The sequence below is a fragment of the Mytilus trossulus genome, chromosome 3, assembly GCF_036588685.1.
Source record: "Mytilus trossulus isolate FHL-02 chromosome 3, PNRI_Mtr1.1.1.hap1, whole genome shotgun sequence".
Classification (NCBI taxonomy): Eukaryota; Metazoa; Mollusca; class Bivalvia; order Mytilida; family Mytilidae; genus Mytilus; species Mytilus trossulus.
In genome coordinates, this window is record NC_086375.1 from 71,690,489 (window position 1) to 71,716,834 (window position 26,346).

A 26,346-nucleotide genomic window follows, 5' to 3' on the forward strand; every position below is an offset into this window, starting at 1 on the left:
GCTAATAGGTATTAATTAAGAATTGCAATCAAAATTTCCAAACTAAGCTTTCATATACTTTTTTCTTTCGAAAAGTCTTCTACATATATAAGAATCAGACAGTATTAGAATTAAAACATATTGTATTCAGTATTCGATGTGAAAATACGTTCTTTTGAAGTTTCCATTGAATAAAATTTTATAGGATTGTAAGTATGCAATTTTATCCCCTTGGACTCTGTAGACTTGACTGTGGTCTTCTACGGCTGTTTATCCAAAAGTCTAACCTTTTAACAGTTTGGTTTTATAAATCAAATTGCAATTTGATCCGAAATTTTAAAAACTGCAATAGATGGAGAGCAATACTTGCATTCATGTCATAGTTACACTGAACATACCTATATATTGCTGTATATAGCCTATACACCTTATACAATTTTTAAATGTAACTGATTTAAGGATACACAGGTACAATTTTGACGATATTACGGCTTTAGTTACACCGCTATTACGGCTTTGAATGAAAATATTTCCACTCTCAACTGTTACGTTTTAAAATCATACTTTTCCGACGGGTGACGTATCGGATACCATTCGGTCTAAAACGTTGCTCCAACATGAGTCCATGTCCAACGATACTACTCGATTCTTTCAAATCGACATACTAAAAGAATTTAGATATACTTACAATTTCTGTGCACGAAGTGTCATATCGCTAAAAAATCCATCAAGTTCATCTACGTCCGTTCTGTCTTCTTTACAAGTATCACCAACAACTCCTTCATTTCTGTTTTTTTCCTCTTCAAATGTACGACCACCATCTTCGCGAATCTGGCAAACTCTTTTAAACAAATCTTCCATTTCTTCTAAATTTGGTTGGGATGTTAACGATTGGGGTTGTTGGTGTTCTTTCTCTCTTTCATCGAATACATCATCATTTTCAATAAGATTAATGGCATTTGATTCATTTATAGGCGATAATTCTGCACACATTCCTTTTTCTAGAACATCAAATTCAGATGATACGATTTCATTATCATAATCGCCTTGTTTACCGAGAGGACCGTCTAATACGTCCAAAACGCCCGACCCTTGTTTATCCGATTGTGTTCTTTTTTTCCTTATGGTAGTAGAAGATTTCCTGTTTGATTTACTTCTTGTCTGTTTTTCGATAGGATTACTGGCATCTACAACAAAATTTAATAAATTGGACTCCTAAAAAAAATCTAACAAGATGAGGAAATACATATTGATAATATTACGATATACTCGCATAATTATAACCGTTTTTGTAAAAAATACTGATTGAGATGGAATATTAGTTGAACATTATGTCAATTAACTATCGAATCTTATCATAATTGGGAGGAAACAAACAGCAAACAGATTATACATGGTATAAACTTCCTATATGGATGGTCGCTTCGGTGGAGCTCTAACGAAATATTCTTTTTTATGCCCATGAATATATCCAGTTACTTACCTTTGTTCGCCAACTCTTCATGAGTCAATGTAAAAGCACTCCCGCATATACCTGAAAGGAATAATTTACCAGCTTTTGAATAACTGATTACAGACACTATTGACATCACAGTCTTGTACCATACTCAAATGGCGACAAGCTAAATTATATAATAATTTTATATGACAAACAAAACCATCTCATATAAAGTAGGGCAAATACTAGGAACACTATTAGTTAGATTCTTAATTTAAACATTTTAAAATCTGGACCTGTCATTATGTAATGTTTTTGGAAGATAGTCAATAAAAATTACAATTTACTTGCAAAACTTCTCTGATGCTCAATGGTTTTGATTTTATATGACTAACTGCACAAGTTGAAAAGTATATTTCAGAACTCTGTTGTTTAAGATGAATAAAGTTATTTCATTGAGATGTTACGGTTTGAAAAATAAAACTGTGTTGCGTGAACAAATATGTTACGAATTATAACAATTTGGTCTGGTTTAACGATCTACACTCACCCATTATCTCGAATAGAGGGATTTCATCGACGTGTTGTGTAAGTAATCCTTTGTCGAATTTGCTCCCAAAATTTTTCATATCTATTGCTGCTCCATATTTTGGAATGCTTACTTCATATGGAGAAAACTCTACCCATTCTGGTTGAAATATAGTATATCAAACTTGTGTTGAAATGTTTGAGCTTTAATAGACTATAGTCATATAAACTTGATATGTTACTAAGCATTTTACATCAATTAAAAAAGGCAACAGTAGTATATTTCTGTTCGAAAGTCATAAATCGATTTAGGAAAAACAAATTCCGGTTGCAAACTAAAACCGAGGAAGATAAGAGGAAAACAACAGAAACACATGTGCTTATTAGAGAATTAAGTTAAGAAATGTGTTGCCTATCATGACAAACACATAAGGTTTATGATTTCATGAATTCCATTTTTTCCGCATAACTGTTTAGGAATACTCGCATTTAGCACCATTTGCAAGAACAGCCAAAATGCAAAAAAAATGAAGAGCTAACAGCATTGATTAACTAATTTTCAAACTCACGCCGTTTAACAAACTAACATTCTACGGAGCCTTAAGGATGTCACGCTTGACATTCCTTTGCATATTTCACAGCATTTCAAATATCGATAATCTACGCCTGTACCGTAAGTTGTTATAAAAAAATGATGTAGTGTAGCAAGTATATAGTATACATTGCAAATCGGCTGTATTTGTTTGTTGTGAAGGCTTTTAATTTGACTTACCATGCTTTCACATCGATATAATTTTTAACTAATACAGTGTATATATACTTGTATTTCGTCTGAAATGTAGCCAAACATTTTATTCCTTCTTTGTGGTAGCAAATTTTACAGATATTAGTTACTATGTCTACATACCATGGAATTCATTTGTATTCCGTCTGTCATTTGCATGAATAGCAGACAATAATGGAAGTGGGGCAGTTCCCTCTGACAATTTATCTCTCTGTTCGCTCCATTTACAATTTATTCTCTTAAAAGAAACCGAAACTGACTGATCAATATTTTTTTTTACCATTTTTGAATATCAAACATATTTAATCTGGTTAAAAATATTTTACAACACTTATTATACAATAAGTAGGAAGAAATGTTTATTGTATTACTAGAGGCTAAGGTTTGCATATTACTGTCGCAATGTATGACTGAACGAAATAAATAGGAATCAGGGTATAGTTTTGTGCCAATATATAGTACTGGTCCGGGGTATAGTATTGCTCCAGGGTAAATTATTGTCCCTTTATCATCTTACTTTTTTAAAGGGTATCACTGTTTGAGATAATCAGTTACGCACCCAATTGTACACCTAAAAATTTGCAGAGAGGAGAAAGAAGAAAAATTTAAAAAAGGGTATCAATTTCTGTATTGCAAAACATTGCATACATTCAAACAATATCATCTTACAAAATGGGAGTTCTCTAATAATTATTCGAGTGACTTTGAGGTGATTCTAATCTAATTACAGTTATAAATGTTTGTCTTTAACATGAACACATTCAGTATAATTTGCAATTTTTTATACGTTTAAGGTGGTAGATTGAAAATACATATGAGCGATTTAGACTTTTTTTATGATTTACTTCTTAACATATTTTTATATTATTTTTTATTATTACCTCTCGTAAAAGCACATCTCCCAACAATGGTCCAAATACATCCGTTGTAATATTCCATGCTTTTCCTTTCCATTTTTTACAAAAGAAATCCCAACCAAACGTCAATATATTCGATATGTTTTTAGGGTTTTTAGATATATCAGTTCTCAATTCTGTTTGAACACACTTAGGATCAATGTTTGGCCAGTGAAGATGAGAATATAGCGTTGCAATGAACCTATGAAATAAAGATATACATTTTAAACCTGAATATCAATCGCTTTGGCAAAAGAGCACGAACAATGCAAATTAATAAGGTTGGTGGAGAAATAATTCAATATGTTTGGTCGCTTTTATTTGGCACGGTTTGCTACAATAGGTGTAATAACACCAAATAATGGTACGTCACATCCGGTTTTATACGAAAATAGGTCAATCAAAAATATTTCCTTGAATATGGCCGTCGTAGTTAATATATCCTTCATTTTATTGCAGTAACACATTTCTTTGTCAGTAACTTGTCTCTTGGGTATTTCAAAGCACCATATTTTTTTTATTTTGGAATTTATATAGAATATTTTGTAAACTTGAGGGTACATGGTTACTAAACCTTGTACACTGACTAAATAAAGGGAGAAATTTGATTTGTTAACTTCCATTCAAGTTTTTTTTTTATACGCAATGAAATGTTACGTGAAATGTTATCTATTGTACTGGACAGGATAAAACTTAAATCGTGCCAAGTATTTCTTTATTTAGAATAAAGATAAAATCTGCACATTTTTTGCAAATTTAACAAAGACTAATAGAGGTTTCACATTATCTTACGAACGAACGAACGAAAATCGCCCTAACTTGGCGTAACTTGCCGTAACGAAAAAAGAGGGAGCGCTTATTTATTCATTAATTTTGGACAATCGGCTGTAAACTTCCGTTATAAATGTCTTCCGCATCATCAAAACAAAACAAAACAAAAACATTTTTTTAAACCATTTTGAGTTTTAGAACTATTCTATTGACTGCAAATAGTCTCAGATCTGTACTTTAGTGTATTTTTGTTGGGATGGGAGATGCAATACATATATTTTGAAAACTTATTTGAGCTCAAATTAAAGGTGAAAAGTCCAGGGCTAAAACGGTGTAAAATAGATCTTTGACTGAACGCCTCTACGAATAAGCCGGTTTTTAAATAGAAAAAACATCCTCGCATCCGAGATAACTGTGTTGCCCCAAACCTCTTAAATCCAAATGCGCACTTCTTTGCAAATTGCAAGTAGATAAATATAGAAAAATTTTGAAATAAATGTTTGAATAAACAAAGCCAGTTGAATTGTAAATGATGTTTAGTAATGTATATTGTTTGGTCTTTGGCTTGTTTTGATTGCATGGCCATTCTTATTTCTCTTTTTGTATGATTTTATTATAGTAAAGGCGTTGTCCACATTAGTATTAATACATTTCTACTTGTTTTTATGCCCAACCTACGATAGTAGAGGGGCATTATGTTTTCTGGTCTGTGCGTCCGTCCGTCCGTCCGTCTGTCCCGCTTCAGGTTAAAGTTTTTGGTCAAGGTATTTTTTGATGAAGTTGAAGTCCAATCAACTTCAAACTTAGTACACATGTTCCCTATGATATGATCTTTCTAATTTTAATATCAAATTAGAATTTTTATCCAAATGTCACGGTCCACTGAACATAGAAAATGATAGTGCGAGTGGGGCATTCGTGTACTGAGGACACTTTCTTGTTTATAATTATATCTTTTCCGTTGAGCTTTAATGACATGTTTTTAAAATATATTTCCGTTTTTATGTTTTACTTGTTGATATATATATATTTTGACAGGTTTTTGTTTTTAAATGTAAACGAGTTTCAATAACTATAATTATTACTTTTAGTTTTGTTGGTGCTGTATCACTCATATTTTCAATTCGAATACACAAAACTATGAATTTACGATATATCGAGTGCAAATTTATATGTCAATTGCTGACACACACCCCAAAAAAATCCTTACATTGAGTTCCTGTTACTGAGCATTTAACATCCAACAATCAATAAATCAAATGCACAGTGACAAACGATGCAAGTTTTTTTTTACAACGACATTAGAAAAACAATGTTCTTTTTAATGGGAAGGGAGATAAATCAAACGCATATATTCGACATGAAAACAAACGAAACTCAACGTATGAATACGTAACATTACACAACCGAAAATCAATCAGAACACTTATCTTTAACCACAACAATAAAATGCAAGGTTGTAAAAAGAGTATATAATTGTTATTGTTGTCTTTAAACATGCTACAATATCGTTAAAAATAATAAAATGCACACAATGACTGCTCCATAACGATACGATCGTCGAATTTCGTCCGTTCGTAAGATGTTGAGAAACCTCTAATAGGGGAAAATCCATGGCGGTATTACATATCATACAAAATGAATGCATATGACGAAATCCGATGGTTGTTCGGCCAGTTAAAGATCAAACATATAAATATTCATAACATGTGTATGAATAGAACACCAACTGTAAAGATATGAACATATTGCCCTGAAATTTCTTCTTCATATATAATACATGCATGAATTAGAGATATTCACCTATGAAACGCGATGTGTGTATAATGCCTTGTTAAAATACACATATTTCTCTAGTTTATCAATCCTGTGATAAACGTCTTACCATGAAGAGCCAGACAACACAGCAGTATACAAGATGCAATCAAGAATTTTTGTATCATAAAGGGCATTAATTATGCCAGACATGGCTACCATAGCTCTATATCCTCCGCCTGACCCAATTAATCCAATATGTGGAACCTGCGAGATAAACAATTAACTTATTATCAGTTTACCTATTATGTATGTTTGTTTTGCTCTCACATTGTTGTCCATATAATGGAATTTCATAAATTAAAAGGTTTATCTAGCTATAAAAACCAGGTTTATTCGATTAAATTCTAAACAAGAAAATGCCTACAGCAAGTTCAGAATAAGTCAGTTGCTTTCCATTCGTTTGAATCTTTTTTAGCTTTTAATTTCTACTTGATAAAGGACTTCAATTTTCAATTATGGTTTTGGCATATTTTTTTTTTCTTAGTTTGCATGCATAGTATTTTTTTTGTATTCCATATTGATTAAATTTTATGTACTATATGAATGTGATTTTGAATAAATAAGCATCTTCACCTGCGGAAAAGTATATTTACCGCGCAAAACGCAGCGTGGTAAAATTTTGGTAAAAATTATTTCCATTACATATATTTCATTTGGAATATGGAATAGAACAATTACAGTATTTTGGTTTGGTTAGGTAAATATGTGGTTTAATTGACTTTAAAAAAAACCCACACATTTACCTTATCAAAAGACAGTTATTGAATAATATTCTTTCTGGTGTTTTTTTTCTCGTTTATTTATATTAGTTATAATTTTAGGATAATAATTTTATATTTTGTATTGACAAAACTTCTTCTTTTTGACTTCTTTTTCATGAGAAATTAAGGTCATGTTAATTCGTAATTCGTCTTGTTTTCTTATCAATATATGGAATACTTCACGTCGAGAACAGAGATTTAAATAATGATCTACGAATAATTCGAAACAATTTCCCTTTGAATGTCCTTTGTAGTCAAAATATGAAAATCTTTAGTCGAACATTTATAAACCATTCAAATACGTAATCTTACACTAACTTAATATATTACAGGAAATAGGAAATATATAATGTTAAAACAAAATAACATGCTTACATCATCAACCTTTAATTCTGTATTAAGTAGTTTTTGTAAAGCAGTATGGATGTACAATTTTCTCTTTGCTTGAAACTTTTGTTCTTGATCACACAAAAATCCTTTACTGTTGTCAAATGTTCTAAGATCTGAAAATTGCCTGGAGAAATATAAAATGTAATTTAGTGTGAAGAGACGCAACAACAAAACATAAATGTGCAGTGCCCTTTAAATTCGAATTTTCTCAATGAATGGTGTTTTCATTACAATCGGTATCTTTTCTTTTCATATTCAATTATAAAATTTCAATATATAAAAAGGAACATGTTAACTGATTAGTCCAGTCAAACTAAGATTTAACCTCAAACTAATTGCAACGGAAAATGTTTAATGTCTATAGCATAATGCGCTATATATTCACAGAAAAAGTCCCATAAAACTAACTTGAGGAAAACTCAAAATCAGCATTTTTAATTTTCCTATGTAAATTAACATTGAAAGAGGAGATAACTCTTGCAAAAATAAGTCCTTTTTGGTCTTTTTATGCTCATGAAATGTACAAAAGCGAGGTGTTATGGGTAGTTTTTTTATGCAATTTCTTTTTAAAGAAATTGCAAACATAAAGCTTCGTAAACATTTTGAAAAAAGTAATGTGAAAATTTTGTATTGTTTATATCTATATATATAATATTTTTTCAGCAACTCACTCATCTAAAGAAACTTTAAACTACAAAAAGTAGAATACATGCCTAATTATTTTAATTAAATTTGATATTCTTCACCTTGACATGTTGAAAAATTCAATAAATGGTCAACTAATGAATTACGAAATCTAGATTATAGCTGGATAAAACATATGAAAACACCTTTAGAGTTGTTTGTTATTCTCTAAAGACTGCTAAAAAAATCAAGAATCAATACATTCTGATGAATAGAAGCGGTAAAGTTATAAATTTGTACCAATTTTATTGATATTTTTGCATTTTCTTGCAAGAGTTATCTTCCTGTACAATGCAAATCTCCATAGGAATTTTAAATTGTGATTTTTTTAGTTTTCCTCAAGTAAGATTTTATGGGACTTTTTTCTGTGTATATTTGGGGTATGATGCTACAGATTAAAACTTGGAAATCTTCTGTTGCAATTTCTTTCGGGTTATGGTCAGATTTATGCTAGATTGACTGGACTAGATGGTTAACAAAAATTTAGTTATGAAAACCAATTATGGTAACAAAACCCTTTCATTATCAGAGATCAGTAATTGGCCGGAATTAATAGCATTTTTGTACAAAAGTAAGACAAATTTGAATTTAAATTCATATACTAGCTCTGATTTAGTTTTGTGTGCATTCATAATCTACATAAAAAAAATACATGTGCAACATAACAAGTCATGAATATGACAGTTGTAGTCTATTTCTTTGATATGTTTGAGCTTTTGATTTTACCATTTGCTTAGTGACTTTCCGTTTAAAATTTTCCTCGAGGTTCGATATTTTTTTGTTATTTAACTTTTAATGTGTTAATGCTAAAACAACGATACACTGTTACTATGCATTATACACTTAACTGTCCAATGATTACACTGACAGAAACATATAGATGACTAAAACATGTTAAATGTTTCAAATTGGTTTTAAAATCACCAAATTTCATTTTCCTTAAAAAAAAACCAACACTAAATGACTGCAAACTAAAGAAGGGGGTGTATTTAAATAAAACAAATGTACATAAAAGGATAATTGAATGATTACCATTCTGGAGGTGATGCTTGAAGGTCTCCCTGAAAATAAAACAACCAAAATTTTATTATGAGCGTTTCTCCAATTTAAGAATAATATACAAATGAAAGACTAAAAAACATGTGAATGTTTTGTAAGTATTAAGTCATGCATTGTTTTTATTATCATTTAACTTTCTTTCCCCATATGCATTTAATCGGCTCTTCACTTCTGGCAAAATATTTTGGTCATACAAACATCGTTTTGATAAAAACACTAAGTACATCGGTTGTTTTGAGTGTGTTTAATTTTAACTTTGTTCGCGGTAGCTAAGAAGTGCGAAAATATCATCCCTGCATATTCCAAGAACTATCAAAGTTTATAAGTTTTATATATTATGGAGTAATTTGTGTTGTACAACAGATCCTAAATATTTTGTAAATGTCACCTGTTATCATTCCTGTATTGGATTATTTGACTTGATATTTTACAGATATTTCTTTACTATAATATGTATTAGTGAAACCCTTGATATTGATGAATGTTCGTTGATATACTGTGTGCTTCATACCGTTTTACATTCAATTCTCTGAGCCTTTTCAATATCCAGCAGATCTAAAACGGGTACTCTCTCCACCTCTTTCATATCTTTTTTGAAAATGATATCTGAAATGTGATATATAATATGTTCACATTAAAAGTGCTAATATGGTTTTTTATTGTAAAGCTTTTCAAAATTTCGATTATTTTCTATTCTAAATCCCAATTAATTTTTTTTATAACTGAAGACACTTCGTGTCAAATGACAGTTTGCAAGTTTTTGAACCCTTTCGTGTATGTAAACATTAAAATATACAAAAGTGTTTCTGCTGATATTACCGATATTCTTGAAAATAAGAAGTAGGCCTTGGGATACGTCGGCAATGTTTATGATGAGATTAAATATTGTTCTTCAATATATAAAGTAAATGTATATGAAAGATGCATGTAAAATAGATCAAGAACAGACAAATCCTGCTGGACCGACATGAACAACTTACAAACATGTATGTAGTTGCCTACAGTACATGAGAAACAAACTTAATCAGGACATTTTGAATTTACCAGTGAACCATACAAATAAGGTCATGGTAGTACGAGACTGGCTAGACAGAATGTTCGCCTAACAACCATTGCATACTTCATATGTAGCTGACCAAATACCTTCAATACATTTGGAAAACTAAACATTTACGAATGAACAATAAAAATGAGATGAATGTCAGGATAACCCTGCCATCTGACAGATATGTGTACCTTACATTCGTTCCCTACAACAAATATTGACGTATGTATAATGGTAATTAAGAAGAGTACCAAATATCGGGAACATAACATTGACCGATGAACCATGAAAATAATGACGAGATCAGATGATATTAGCCAGATTTCAAACGATGCCATTCCGTACATCAAATTAATTGACCTTCTCGTGCTATTAATATCTGACAACCGGGTGTTATCAGCTATCGTTAACCTTGATAACTGTTAGCTGGACGTGGCGATATAACTAAAAGACATGAAGCACAATACTCATCAAGAAAAAAAGCACATTTGTAACACTAATAACTATACATGAAAACAATTAAAACATAATATAACATTGTATTTGCAATGACAGCGACTCTAAAATACCTGCTGGTAGACGATTTCTTAAATTGTCCGAGTCCACAAAAAACTTGAATGACCTTTCATACTTTGCATAAATGTTCGGTGTACATGGAGTCCCCTCTGTACCTTGAAGGTGAAGTTCGAAGTTGATTTCTGAAATGTAATAAATATTTAATCAATTTATGATTGTAGTAATTCTTTACTTTTAGATTGGAAAATTAAGAAGAAACATTCTTAGAATACAATTCAGCTTTTAATGGCGTTTTCACGTTGAAATAGTAAGAAGACGATATGAAAAAGAATCCTATTTTCACATCAATAAAATAAATTATCAACTCACATTATTTATTTTTCCGAATGTCGGAAAAAAAGGGGAAATGTTGTTTAAATCTTAGGGTTTATATATTATAAAAAGTCCAAATGAATAATTTTCAGGGCATGGGCTCGATAATATGTATCGATGTGTCGTGTGTATTTTAGTATTAACGCCATCGAATTAACTAAGGAGTTGACCTCCGAAGACCTCCGATGATCATATAAGCGATATAAACATAAAATTAAAAAAAAAAGCAAACCTTTATATATCTCGTAGCCAGTGTCACTTTTAGACGTGTGTCTTAGTACAAAACTTTTAAAATGGTCAAATTGATGGGAATCCCTCATGGAAAGATTGGAAGAGTAAATTAAATAATTTCAAACTATATTAACAATTGCATTTTCCGCAGGTCTTAAGAAGGAAAAGTTAAATACAAAAAGGATGTTTTGTGATAAGTGTGAAAAATTAGTATAATATTTTTCTCCTTTGAGCATTGTTATTGATTGGAAAACAAATATCATGAGTATATGACACCGAAGATTAAAAGTCGAAGGGTGTAATTCAATTCAATTAAAAGATAAATACTTTCCAGAAAAGGGCATTGAAAATGTACTTTTTCAGCATAAACAAATAAAAAAAAACTTGTTTTATTGAAAAGGGGATGTATTGTTCATGCAAATATACACACTTCTTTATTCCAGTGACTGCTCTTGTTCAAATAAATTTGATGGGGAAACAACGAAAATAAATTTTGGGTTTGCTCAGTTTAGAGTTTATATATTCTACTTTGTACTTCATGCCCATCACTCATAATTGTAACCCAAATTATTGATTCATAACAGATAATTAATGCACAAATTTATAAAGTAAAATATAGCCCTTGTTTGAATACCGTGTTTTTTGTAATAATTTTTAATATTTTGTCTTTTTTTGTTGTTGAAAAAAAAGTCTTTTTGAACCATTCATGATTTTTACAATAATTTTATGCAGTGTATATCAAAAGTACTAAACGAAGAATGAATCTATCATCTCTCTAATATTTACATCCGTGTGTTTAATAATGAATCAATTATGTATGTATTGAAATCATGCATAATAAAGGATTGTCATTTGAGGAGGTGGTAAATTCTCAATAAGAAGCCTGTAATTAAGTGATTGCCGTTGGTTGCTGTATTTCATCGGTTTTCGGTTTTCACATTCATTTCCATACTATTTATCAATAAGGTACTGAATGTAATCAATAAGATGATTTATTTTGATAAATTGATGCAGGTAATCCCCAACTTTTAATTTCCTTTAAGAAAGAATATGATGTCCAGTTATCATATCTAACAGTTTTATAGTGAAAGCAGCAGGAAGCATTAATTGATGCATATATAATGATCTTAATCGACTAACCTTCATGAGCAGGAGGCGTGACTGGAGAGAGTTTTACTTTTATCATTGACTTGCCTCTGACCTAAAACGACAGATACAGACGCTAATTCGCAACACCAAAAAGACTAGAGGCTCATTATAGCCTTACTCTCAAAAGTCAAATGGCAAAAATGTACTATTATGATTATTTTTCTATTTTCATTGTAGGTTAAAGATAATACCCAAAACAAAATGTAAGAAGATGTTAAACGGTCAGTTGATATATGTTAGTTTTACTACTCAGTGTTTTGGTCCTACTAGACCCGAACGACTTTTGTTTTAATACCTGACGCCTAATAATATCAGTCCATGTCTCCTAATTAGGTTCACTTGTATATAGAAAGGGAAATTCGAGTGATTAGTTCTCATACAAAAATAATTATAACCTAAATGTAGTAAATAAAAAGATACTAAAAAGTAAAATCACAAAAATACTGAACTCAGAGGAAAATCAATACGGAAAGTCCATAATCACATGGCAAAATTAAATAACAAAACGCATCAAAAACGAATAGACAAGAACTGTACTATTCCTGACTTGGTACAGGCATTTTCAAATAAATAATAAATAACTGAAAATTTTCGGTCATATGAAATTTTCTATTGTAAGCTGCTCTTTCTCTGCCTCTTGTTTTTTTTAAAGCAGTAATGTTTACATGGTGCTGGTCAACCATTGCAATACTGTATTTACATTCATACACATCAATTGGAATCGAGGTATAAAGTGAATAAAAAGAATATATTTGATTCCTTAATAAAAGTAAAACTTACCCTATACATTACTTTTGATTTCCTGAAATTTAAACAAAAATACGATAAGTAACTTTTCTTTTTTAGTAACAACCTTATGCAAACTGCAAGGTGGCTACCCTAATTAAATAAAACAATTCGAGGTTCCCTTTCAGCTTTAATTATTCACATGTCAAACATATATATCTATATATGTACTGTATTGATGCTCATTGTTCTATTTACATGACCTGTATCTCGAGATAAAAATTTCGACATTGAAGGGGGGATCCGATAAAAGTCGTTTAATAGTTCGGTTATACTAAGATTTCAGATAATCTTCTAATGCTGGTCATTTTTCCTGTTTCAAGTTTCAACTCATATGTATAAAAAGAAGAAAGATGTGGTATGATTGCCAATGAGACAGCTCTCCACAAGAGACCGAAATGACACAGAAATTAACAACTATAGGTCACCATACGGCCTTCAACAATGAACAAAGCCAATATCGCATAGTCGCCTATAAAAAAAGACCGAAATAACAATGTAAAACAATACAAACGAGAAAACTAGCGGTCTAATTTATGTACAAAAACTGAATGAAAAACAAATATGTAACACATAAGCAAACGACAACCACTCAGTTACGTGTCAGTTTTCGAAATACTATACAAAAACTCAAACATTGGTATAAAAGAGAGACGAAATATACCAGAGGGACAGTCAAACTCATAAGTCGAGAATAAATTGACAACGCCATGGCTTGAAAATAAAAAGACAAACATACAAATAATAGTGCAAAAGAAACAACATAGAAAACTAAAGACTAGTAGGCAACACGAACCCCACCAAACACTAGGGGTGCTCTCAGGTGCTCCGAAAGCTAGGATAAGAATATCCTTAAACTGTCATTTAAGTGCTATTCCTCCAATTTTAAGTCATCCAATTGTTTTAGATCATTGGAAATTTTAAAGATCTTCATATGCTGATGATTTTTTGGCTATTTACAGTTTTTACTGTTCTATCATTGTTTTCGAGAAAATGAGCAAAACTCACAAAGTGGTCGCAAATTGCATGTTCAGGGCAATAACTCATATAAAGAGTCATCTGAGAAGTTGATGGGGTTTAAAAAGTATGTATATCTTAACAAACGGAGAAGGATTGCCTCATGTCTGCAAATTTAAATTATTGTCAAGATAATTCCACAACCTTAATTTTTTGTATATAACTAAAAAAGTTAACAACATATTGATTATGATTTCCTTTGTATTTTTGTCGTTTGATTTCTGTACCTCTATACATCGCTTTTTATTCCTATGCGTTCTACGTTGTGATCATCATTATAATGTTAACTACCGCAGAGACAAGAAAACATTATGTACCTTTCTGGCATAATAACAAACTAATAAACGTTTATACCTGCTTGATTTCCTGTCATGCTTAAAACTATGTACTCGGCGAAGCATGTCTGGCTCATCGCAGTGTGGTTTGGAATGAGTATGATCTTCACTTTGTTGCTTACAATTTGACAGTTTCAAGGTTAGAGGACGTTTCAGTGATGAATCCGCTTGACATGACGATGTAGATAAACTCCGTTTCCTTTGTGCCATTTTTAATTATTCAGACCTGCAAAATAATTAGCGATTCAACTTATTTATTCTCTGTGGTTTTTTTTGGGGGTATTTGCTTTTCATCATAAACCTTTTAAAAAACAATCCTGAATCATCATCGGTAAGGTTGATACCGACAGTATTGACGATTCTAATCGAGACACTGCCTCTCTTTCTGCCAATAAAAATAGAGAAAAAAAGACATTCAAGTAAGATATATACTATAGTTATGTGCATTACAAAGTGTTGTCTACAAAATATATATAGTTTAAACAAGCATTCTTTTTTAAGTATTTTTTTTTAACTTAAACACAAGATATTCCAACGTTGTTTCATAATAACGACGAAGATAAATACAAATATATTGTGACAAATAATACTTTGAATATGCCTCTGATGAATGATGCTTTTATCTACGTCATTTTTTCTCTGGCGAAAATCTGTCTCCTTGGCCAACAAATGGATCTTTGAACGACCTTAACTGAATATACAGCCTATGCACGGTAGGCCCTGGCTTTCGCCTTTTTGGGCATTTAATAATTCAATTTTTACCATATGGTAATTGACAAAATAATACAACATCAACATATTAAGATATGGTTTGCAAATTAGACAACTGCTGTTAAAATGCTACCTGGTTCCATTACTGACAATATATTTGTGAATTTAGGTGTACGTGGCTACTTTAGATAGACACTTTGCATTTTTATGATAAGCAGTTATGCGTCTCTTCCTATCGACATGAACATTGATTTATTTGAGCCAGATTTCATTGTTCACCTAGTTATGATGTATCCATCCTTTTTTGTAGAATTATTATACCTAGAAATAAGGTTCAAGCTGAAAGAAATATAACTAACTTAAGAAATTCTTAGATAGATTAATATACTAGTGCATGTGTTATACGAATACAATCTTTAATAGTACAAAAAAGTGTATGTATTATATTGCTCTGAAAATACAGTTCAAATGAAAATGACAATATTTTAGTAAAATTATGATATAAAATACTGCTATTTAACCTGTACCAATGAATATTAAATCCATGCCGGTAAAAAACATTTATCCGAATCGTAAATTATCAAATCTATTTTTTTACCTAACGTATTAATGACATAAAATGTCAAATTTGTAATTAACTTTTGGTGAACTTACCTTCCGATTGAATAGACTATCATAAACGTCTACCTTATTTCAAATTGAAGCCAATTTGTCATTGTATTAATTAACCAGCTTTTAAAAATGTATATACCTTTGGATGTTGTTGAAATGTTAGTATAATAGTATGGTATATGTTCCAGGAATACTCTCCATCATTGCCAAAATGTTCATCATTGCAAAGTTTTGAAATATTATACTATGCTTTTGTTTAGTTCACAATACAACATTAATCAAAACGAAATAAATATACAGATAAAACTAATTTTAACTAGCATACCGTGTACAACCAGTGGTAATTTGAGAAGTAATCTACCCAACCGCGTCAACTATACAATAGCTGACGATATATACAAATATTTTATAATATATTCTATTCGAGGAAAAGTATAACAATATGGGTAAACATTCTAAGAATCAAAAACTAAAACTTTCCACACTTTTTTTTATCTGTAGCTACTTCCTGTTAACTAGATATTACTATTTGCGCTTAAGCATAGGGTTCTCATACGCATTTAATACATATATTGCTGCGAATATATTCGTCTGAAAAAATTAAAGGGTGATAATTTACAACTTCAGGTTTCCTCGTGGACACTTCCGGTCATCACCTGGCAAGCTCATATGCCACCTCACAATTTGCAAAAGACCATATTGCTTAATCATGAAATATATTGTAGACATACTATATGTACCTTTAATTTTAAACATTTCAGGCTCCAATAACATGTAATCAGATCGATTCGGGATGCATGTATCAGATCTTCATCTCAATAACCCATATATTTAACACTATATAAAAAAGAAAATGTGGTATGATTGCCAATGAGACAACTATCCACAAAACACCAAAATGACACAAACATTAACAAATATAGGTCACCGTACGGACTTTAACAATGAGCAAAGCCCATACCGCATAGTCAGCTATAAAAGGCCCCGATAAGACAATGTAAAACAATACAACCGAAAAAAACTAACGGCCTTATTTATGTAAAAAAATGAACTAGTTATTGCATATGCAACTTTTATAGTATGCAATAAGATGCGCACACAAGCAAAAGGCAAAATTTTAATCCTGACTTTGACATATGACCTTGACGACATTCGCTTTATGGTGGACCAAGTACCTCAAATCAAGATACTTCAGGTCTCTGACTCTCACTTATGGTTCATGGGTTACTTTTGTATTTCTCTTATGTTAAATACAGAAGCAGCACATGGGTTACTTTTATATTTCTCTCATGTTAAATACAGAAGCAGCAATAACTCTCATACGCAGTATTAATTTGATAAAATTTGACCAAAGCTAGAAGCCTATGGTTTCGCGAACCCATAAAATAGCTAGAACATGTTTTGGTGGAAGGAGAAAAAAATGATATCAATCAGAACAAATACAAATGGGTCTTTCCACGGAAACGTGGTACGAACTTATAAATGAAAAAAACCTAAAGGAAGTAAATAAAAAAACTTCTGAGTCAACATTGTCTATACAAATAAAACCCGTTGTGTGGTTAGTTTAAACAGTATTTAAAAAACTATTTATAAATGAAAAATATATAACAATGCAGTAGGGCAATGTTACTTAAAATTCAAATATGGGGTTCGGATTGATTTAAACGAAAGTCGTCTGGAATATGAAATTTTAACAGTTTATGTTTATATATGTCTCTTTTTGGAACAATAAAATATGTTTAAACTATTAGTTATTAATTTGTTTTGTTTTATATTTATTTCACCATATTCTTATATTGGTAATATAGTATTTGAATCATCAACAGTTACAGAAGACTCTACGCAGAAATAATCGTTAACGTAATTAGCTTTGTCATAATCACTTTCTATATATTTGCTTATGTTTAGAATTTTCCTTGGATTTTGGTATTTTTGTTATTTTACTTTTTAGTTATCAAAAGTTTATTTGGAAATCCGATCAAATTCCCATCATTGTTTTTTTTTTGTTTATTGTGTGTATGCTATTATCAAATTGAGAAAGGAAATGGGGAAATGTGTAAAAGAGACAACAACCCGACCACAGAACAAACAACAGCAGAATGTCACCAACAGGTCTTCAATGCAGCAAGAAATTCCCGCACCCGGAGCTGTTCTTCAGGTTATAAACCTTTTAAACTGGCTTTTCCAAGAATTGTTTACTTGGTCGAACATAGCTTATGTATTTATTTTTTATTCGTTGAACATGCATCCAATCATTGTGCGGTTGAATGTAATAGAAAGATTCGACATATCAGATTAGAGGTATCGCGATTAAATAGAACTTCAGAAAGTGAAAGCAAGTTTATATTCCGTCGTATTTGCAGACTGTTATAAAAATAAACAATTAAAAATTATCCAGATAATTGTTGTAAATATGAATTTGTGTATGATAATAAATATTATTATAAGATACCTTTTTAGGATTTGTCATCTTTTTTTGTATACAGAAGTATTCATTGATACTACTTAAAACTGTAATATACTATATATATAGTTATCATATATTCAAGCGTTTTGTAAGTCCACTTCACTTAGATTACAATTACACATTTCAATTGAAGCATCTTCCCTTTAGAGAAGTTATGTGAATACAGAGAAAAGTGAGAGACAAAATGCTTCAACTCTTGAATTATTTCATCCTGCCGAGACACTGTGACTACTTCCAAACAGGAATATGCTCTTCTGATAAAATATCAGTAATATGTTTTCATAGTTTTATAGAACCTAAAGGCAATATTTATCAAGATTAATGTCATTATGCTTAAAATTATGAAAAACCTTAGATCACACCTGTTTTTTTAGTCAGGTTTGTGTTGCAGTCTTTAGTTTTCAGAGTTGTGTTTTATGTTTTTAATATATTGTTAAATTTTTCGTCGATTTTCGTTTTCTGTCATTGCATTGCCAGTTTTTCGACTGATGATATTGAATATCTCTTTGAAATATTTCGGCTCTCTTGAATTCAATTATATTACAGCTTATCTACATAATAATGATTCGCATACAATACTACCCTATACAAGTCCATTACTGAAAAGCCTTAAAATTAAGAGCGTAACGAAATCAGTACGCAAAGACGAATTAAGGATGGGCAAGGAATCATCGCTTTTAATTGCAAAAATGAAATAACACTTTACAAATTGTATGTGTCCAAAGAGCTTTATTATTTCAATCTTCATCGAGAACACATCAACGCCGATATTTTTTAAATTAAAAGATAAATCAATAACTGCCCAAACGGGTAAATAATATATGGCCAAAAAGGATATACAAGTAACGATGAAATCCATCTATCTTATATTTGCCTGATTTTGAACATTTGAAACATGATTTTTTTTACGAAAATGACTGCAATGTCAATTAGCGATCGCCCCACAAGGCAATTGAATTCAAATTTAAAAATTACTGATAAAGTACCTTTCAATACCTACATGCCTGACGTTCTTTTATTCAAACTATTCAACAAGACCTTGAATCAAAATTCATGTGACAAATGAAGTTTAATTATAATGTTTTACTATGATACTTATGTAGTACACTATAATTACACTATAGCAGAAGTCGTGTATAGAATTTAAAAGTTTATATTCAAATCAATGGGTAAAATAAGAAATTGTACATATAAAATAGTTTTTAAATGTGTTCATGAACGTACTTACACAGTATAGTGTTTATTCCATTAACAATCCTCGTAAAATCGGAAATATCACATACCGGATATACAAATGAGTTGAGGGAAGCTACATCTTTTATCTAATGTTAAACACCACATTTGGCTATACAATTATTTTGGTTTTAATATAAGATAAACATCTAGATACTGCTTTTATAACGATTTTATTTTGTTTCTCATTTTAACTTGTTATCTGGTATAACATCAATTCCAAATCAAATTAGCGTACAACCCTCAGGTACAACCTTACTTGTCCAATATTTAATTTGATCGTTTCGAAAAAAAAACGATCTGTGTACGTCTATGTTCATGTCTTGGTCAGAATTTCCGATAAAGATGTACTATGCATTAATTGGTTATCAAAGGTACCATGATTAATCATTATAATTTAGTACGCCAGACACGGAATAAATCTAGACATGTCAAATTGGTTATTATTCGCAGAGTGATGTGTAACGATAAAACTCCTTGCGATTTAAAGTTCTTACTACATGCATGAATCTAATTGACTGTTTTTGCTTGCTTTTGACTTCACATATTTTCTACTAGTTTTCAGTTCAGCTTCACCTCTGAAAAAAAGATGTCTTCCTTATACTAAGAAAATTTGCAAGTTTAATTTGCCTACCTTAGGAATTAAACACAATATAAAGTCCTTTGAAATTCCTCGACTTTTTTATTCAGTGTGCCTACACATAGAAGGTCACGCTCGATAAGACGAAACTTGATATGTTAAGTATGTATACTAGTCAACAAGAGTAACGATACACATAGCGTGTTTAACTCTACTTTATCATAAAATGTGACCTGTAAGAAAAACTATACTATAAAAAACATTTATTTTAATTGCAAAGCAATTACATATAATTTAGAAAATATGACCTCGAAATAAAGTAAATGTCGTAATAATGACCACAGATGTCGATTTTTTTATTGTTTCATAATCAAGATTTTAGTAGCCGTTTTCGGAATTTTATGCGAAATATTTTTTTTAAGCTGCAAGAAACAAATGTCGCGTTTTTGCCTTAAATCAATGAGTTTGATAAAAACACATCACTTTCCGTATAATGACCATATTGACGGTCTAGATCAATTCCTTTGTATTGTGTATTCAATTCCTAATATATGAAAAATGCATTCATGATTGCTTTGTGTATTTTTTGTTGCGTTTTATATTTTTTGTTGTTGCTTTGTATAGTTCTTGGACTCTAAGAACGTCATGTCGATGTGTTTTTACCTGGGTTTTGATATCTTAAAAATTTAAATACATAAAATAAGAAGACCTGTCATTCTTATCAAAGATCAATTAAAAATTTAGTATACTTAAGGTAGTGTAAAAGGGGCTCTAGAATTCTTATGACTTTCTTTTAATTAAATAATGATTTTAGTTTGAATTTATTTGTTGACAGGTTTAGATGAGGGGGACAAGGGGGGTCCCAATAACAGCAAAACAGCAAATTGATTTGGCTTATAACAGATAACAAGGAATTAAAATGGACAAAAACAGATAACAGTGAATGAAATATTAAAATAAGTTGAGTCCTTGACAAATCCAGTATTTCTTATTACGAGTATAATCCTTTGTAATGAATTCCATTTCTATGAACATAGTTTTTAGAATTATGATCTAAAATATGTTTAGATATGTATTTGGTATATTCTTGTCCGTCTGCCGTCACCATGTTGGACATTAACCCAAACACTTTTTAACCAATTTACATAAAACTTTTGGAAATTGTTTATATCTAATGACGTGAGCTCCCCGTTCGTTTTTTATAAATTTTAGATTTTAAGTTTCTGAGTAATGGGGTTATATTCAATAAAAATGGTGTTTTTTTCAGTTTTCTGATAGTATGATCTTAAAAATCCTTTCACAAATTTGCAAGGAATTTTGGTGAATTGTTTATATCTATTGACATGAGCTCCCTTTCAATTTTTATAAATTTTAGATTTTAAGTTTCCGAGTTAACGGGTTTAATAATCAAAAAGGGGTGATTTTCTAGTTTTCAGACATCAACACAAAAACGTTTTCAGCAGTTCTCATGAAACTTTGCTGAATTGTTTATATCTATTGTTGTAAGCTACGGTAACCTTTCGGTTTTTATTTTTTTCCATTTTATGTTATTCAGTTAAGGGGTTGATTCATTAAAAAGATGGTATTTTCCAGTTTCAAATAATAGCTCAAAAATGTTTTCAGCAGTTCTCATGAAACTTTCGTGTTTTATTTATATACATCATATATTGACTGATTTTTATAAGTCTGATATGACATATGACATTGAGAAGTTATTGAATATTTTAAAAAGGTGAAGGGCGTATCATGCGCTCATGGCATAGCTATTTATTTGTAATGAGTTGTGTGCAGCTTCGAAACCCAGTACAAGGTGGGAACTTTCATTGTACAATGTATTTGGTTCTGCTATGAAAAGAGCTGAGTCATTGTACCATATAATATAAAAGGTTAACTGGTTGTAAGGACCTAGTCCTTTAGATATCCTTGTCAGGTATTCCTGGCCATATGTTGACCTTTTTTGTCATATTAAGAATTGTTCTAATTGAATATGTTCGTTCGTGGCTGTCAAAAAAATACTAACATTCCAATTATCAGTTAACAGCAAATACATTATCAACAAAAGTACTAAATGCCAAATAACAGCTAACAAAGAATAAGACAGGTAATAGCAAAAATATTTTCAGAATAACAGATAACAAAGAATTAAAATGCCCCATAACAGCATAACAGCTAAACCCCTTGCCCCTCTTAGATTTACTTTATATCTATGTTTAATTGTGGATGGAATAATTCATTCATATTTGTGAAGTGAACGACATCTAGCAGATTACTTACAGAACAAATCATCTTTCAAGCGATTTTATGTTGTACGTTAAATGTGATGGGTCATTGAAATTCAGGAGCATTTTTGTTCTTTCTATAGTAGAATATTTCTAAGTTTTTTTTTTAAACTCCTCTAGGTACCAACATATGTAATTGTCGTTTGAATTTCGACTGCTTCAAAGGGTTTTACTGCAGCTGCATGGAACCACATTGAATTTTTTTTAATGCTGTAACTACAACATACTTACTCAAAATCCCATGTATACTGCAAAATCCAATGGATTATGCATGATTATGAAATCCCATGCTTTATAAAATCAAATTGCACAAGAACCTTCTAGTCTGAAGCTTAAACACTTAGTTTTTAATTAATTCCATGTTATTCAGCACATTTTGGGTATTTGCATGGCACTGATCTTTAACAAAGTATAGCACTGAACATGTAAATGAGTGTTTTGTTAATTTAAAGTGACCTCTAGGGAAAATTAAAACGAACAAACAGTTCCTTAACAAATAGCAAAATCACAATATCAAACACATCAAACAAATGGAAAACAACTGTCATATTACTGACTTGGTTCAGGCAATTCTTTGTGTACAACATAGTGGATTAAACAACCCTATCCATGCATACAGTCGCATACCATTTCTTTATATCGACATCAATTTTTAACCTAAACAAACAGACTTTCATTACTGTGTTGTCATCGTAATCACTGTAAAAATAAACAACTAAATAAAATAGAAAACCAAAATGACACTCTTAGACAAAGTACATAAGCGAATACACAAAACATTATCATATCACAATAACACAATTGGGGGGGGGGGGGGGGGGGGAAGTAGAATCACAAAAATACTGAACTTCGAGGAAAATTCAAAACGGAAAGTCCTTAATCAAATGGCAAAATCAAATGATAAAGCACATCACACGAATAGAAAACAACTGTCATTTTCCTGACTTACAACATGTTTTTTCAAATGTGGTAAATGGTGGATTGAACCTGGTTTTATAGCCCCAAGCCTCTCACTTTTAAGACAGTAGCATCAAATTCTATTATTTTTACAACGATGCGTGAACAAAACAGTCATAATCGGTAAAATAGTCAAAATATGGTTACAGCAGTCATCACTGTGTTACAATCTCAAGACAAACAAGCATATACAAAAAACACAAAGCATCTATCAATTAAAAAACACAATTCTTGTTTTGCGTGTTGGGCTTCAGAAAATGCAAACGTCACAAAAAAGAAATTATGTCGTTCAATGTCTATACAACACAATTATAATTTTACATGGAGAATGGTAATATGCAGGGTTACAAAATAAAAAGTTATGTTAGAATTGATTACAGAAAAAGAGAGAGATTAACAATTATCCAGCGGTTCTTTAGAATTTTAAAGAATCCATATATGGTTAATACTACTACGCGAATGAAATAATTTTGACGTTTGTCGTTCAAAGTAATATCAATTTTGTAATAAACAACAACATAATGACATATAAAACAATAACATAATTCCGGGATCTTTAAAAGTACAAAGTCACGTTATAAGAAACAAGGAAACACAAAAAGTCGCATATACAAAACACACCAGCAAAATGAAAGATAATACAAACACATTGATGGGATGCATAAGTAACGAGCCACGTCAAATGGATATCATATAAAACAGACCAAACAGTAACAGTAGTATAATAGTTGAACAATATATATGTATAAATACCGAATCAGGCAAAAATGATGTTACAAAAATGGAATAAATACTAGAGGCTCTAAAGAGCCTGTGTCGCTCACCTAGGTATATGTGAATTAAACAAAGGAAGCAGACAGTTCATGACAAACTTGTGTTTAGGTGATAGTGATGTGTTTGTACATCTTACTTTACTGAAAATTCTTGCAGCTTACAATTATCTCTATCTATAATGAACTTGTCCGTGTAGTTTCAGTGGAAAATGTTAGTAAACATTTACAAATTTTATGAAAATTGTTAAAAATTGATTATAAAGGACAATAACTTCTTAAGGGTTCAATTGAACCTTTTGGTCAATTGACTTATTTTTTAGTCTTAAATTGCTGTACATTATTGCTGTTTACAGTTTATCTCTATCTATAATAATATTCAAGAAAATAACCCAAAACAGCAAAATTTCCTTAAAATTACCAATTTAGGGGCAGCACTCTAACAACGAGTTGTTCAATTCATCTTAATATTTCAGGGCAGATAGATTTCGACCAGGTGCTTCTGAAGGGTAAGCAGATCCTGCTCCACATGTGGCATCCGTCGTGTTGCTTATGTGATTACAAATCCGGTAAATAGTCTAATTCGGTAGGTCACATTCATGATAGGCTGTCATGTCCGGTCTGTGATTTCTTTAGATGTGTTTTGCTTTGTATCAATCTGATGAGTTTACTCCTTTTCAACTGATTAAGATATAGTATAATAGTTTGTTCTTACATTAAACTGTTACACCTCTGTCCCAGGTACTAAGGATAAGAATTGGGCGCAAGCACACTAGTTTAACCCGCCACATTTTATATGTCTCTAATCGAGAAGAGCCTGTACTTAAGTGGTTGTCGTTCGTTCATATCAGTCATATTTGTTTTTCGTAAATTGTTTTGTTATAAATTGTACCTTTAGTTTTCTAAATTTATAGCCGACTATACGGTATGGGTCTTTTTAATTGTTGAATGTCGTACGGTTGCCTATAATTGTTTCATCTTCTTTATTTGAACTTTGGTGGATAGTTGCCTTATTGGAAACTATATCATATATTCTTATTAAGAACTATATCAGCCATAATAAAGACATCGTTATATCGTAATATTGACAAAGGTACATCTAGATACTCTCTTATGAGAATTATTGTCATTAAAGGACTACGAATACTGATAGTTTCTTTCCCTTTTTCAATTCTGCCTTTTGAGCTACAAAAGGTTAGAGACATCAGAAATCATCAGCAATATAAAATTTACAAAAATTGAAGATAGCTTAGTTTGTTGACAAATAATTATTGGACTAAATGTTTCTTAATGACAATTTGTAACCTACTTGGTAATTATCTAAATAATACCTTTGCTAAATTAAGAGTTAAAAATTGTACTAGTAAGTTGATATCACTTAAACATCGTCGTATATAATGTGAGGGAAAATGTGAACCTAACGAATAAATAAACGAACGGACTAAATTTCAAATATTTCAATCCTTTATGGGTTGATTGAAAATAATATAATAGTAATAAATGTGGTTGTCAAATTTGATAGATGCTTTTTTGTGTTTCTATATTAAATATTGGTTTGTTTTTGTTCTCATTGAGATTGTGACACGGGGATGACTGCTGTATCTCTATTTTGGCCATTTTCCCTATCATGTCTGTTTTATTCCGCGTCTTTGTAAATATAATGGAATTTGATGCGATTGTCATACAATTGAGAGATTTAGCGCTGTAAAACCAGGTTCAAAACACCATTTTCTACATATGAAAATGTCTGTACCAAATCAGGAATAACGTTGTCGTTGTCCATTAATTTGATATGTTTTATCATTTGATTTTGCCATTTGATTAGGAACTTTCCGTTTTGAATTTTCTTCGGAGTTAAGTATTTTTGTGCTTTTAATTTTTTCACGTCGACGTCGTTTTTCACAAATACTGCTCCATAACATGATATATCTGTTCATTATTGTTCATTATTTCTTCATAGACAGACAGAAATACTACAGTAACTCCATAGGTTATGTTAATTTTACTTTGGCCAGGTATTTGAAACGGTACATTTTTATTCTTCGTCCATCGATCTCATTTAAAACAAAATGTAGCGTTGTATAGAAACTTCTCAAGATCTTATAACAAAACATCAGATATCGCATTGTCCCATTGTTCACTTCATTGGTGATGAATTGGTGCAAAATATATAAAAAC

General features: G+C 30.8%; 1 protein-coding gene across 2 annotated transcripts in view; it reads right to left on the reverse strand.

Annotated features, from left to right (window-relative positions):
- LOC134712306 (cytosolic phospholipase A2-like) overlaps positions 1-20,381 on the reverse strand; it is a 33,854-nt gene extending 13,473 nt beyond the window's left edge. The window contains exons 1-14 of one of the 2 annotated variants that reach the window (XM_063573725.1): positions 20,217-20,381; positions 14,579-14,785; positions 13,202-13,223; positions 12,413-12,473; positions 10,723-10,851; positions 9,620-9,714; positions 9,082-9,110; positions 7,351-7,489; positions 6,282-6,418; positions 3,611-3,827; positions 2,853-2,967; positions 1,968-2,105; positions 1,463-1,513; positions 668-1,166 (exon numbers count right to left, since the gene is read on the reverse strand). In XM_063573725.1, the coding sequence (XP_063429795.1) occupies positions 668-1,166; positions 1,463-1,513; positions 1,968-2,105; positions 2,853-2,967; positions 3,611-3,827; positions 6,282-6,418; positions 7,351-7,489; positions 9,082-9,110; positions 9,620-9,714; positions 10,723-10,851; positions 12,413-12,473; positions 13,202-13,223; positions 14,579-14,769 (1,823 nt within the window). In that variant the 5' untranslated portion in view covers positions 14,770-14,785; positions 20,217-20,381. Of the gene's footprint in view, positions 1-667; positions 1,167-1,462; positions 1,514-1,967; positions 2,106-2,852; positions 2,968-3,610; positions 3,828-6,281; positions 6,419-7,350; positions 7,490-9,081; positions 9,111-9,619; positions 9,715-10,722; positions 10,852-12,412; positions 12,474-13,201; positions 13,224-14,578; positions 14,786-19,577; positions 19,663-20,216 lie in introns of those variants that run through there. The other variant, XM_063573726.1, reaches the window with a different exon arrangement.
- Between the last annotated feature and the right edge of the window lie 5,965 nt (positions 20,382-26,346).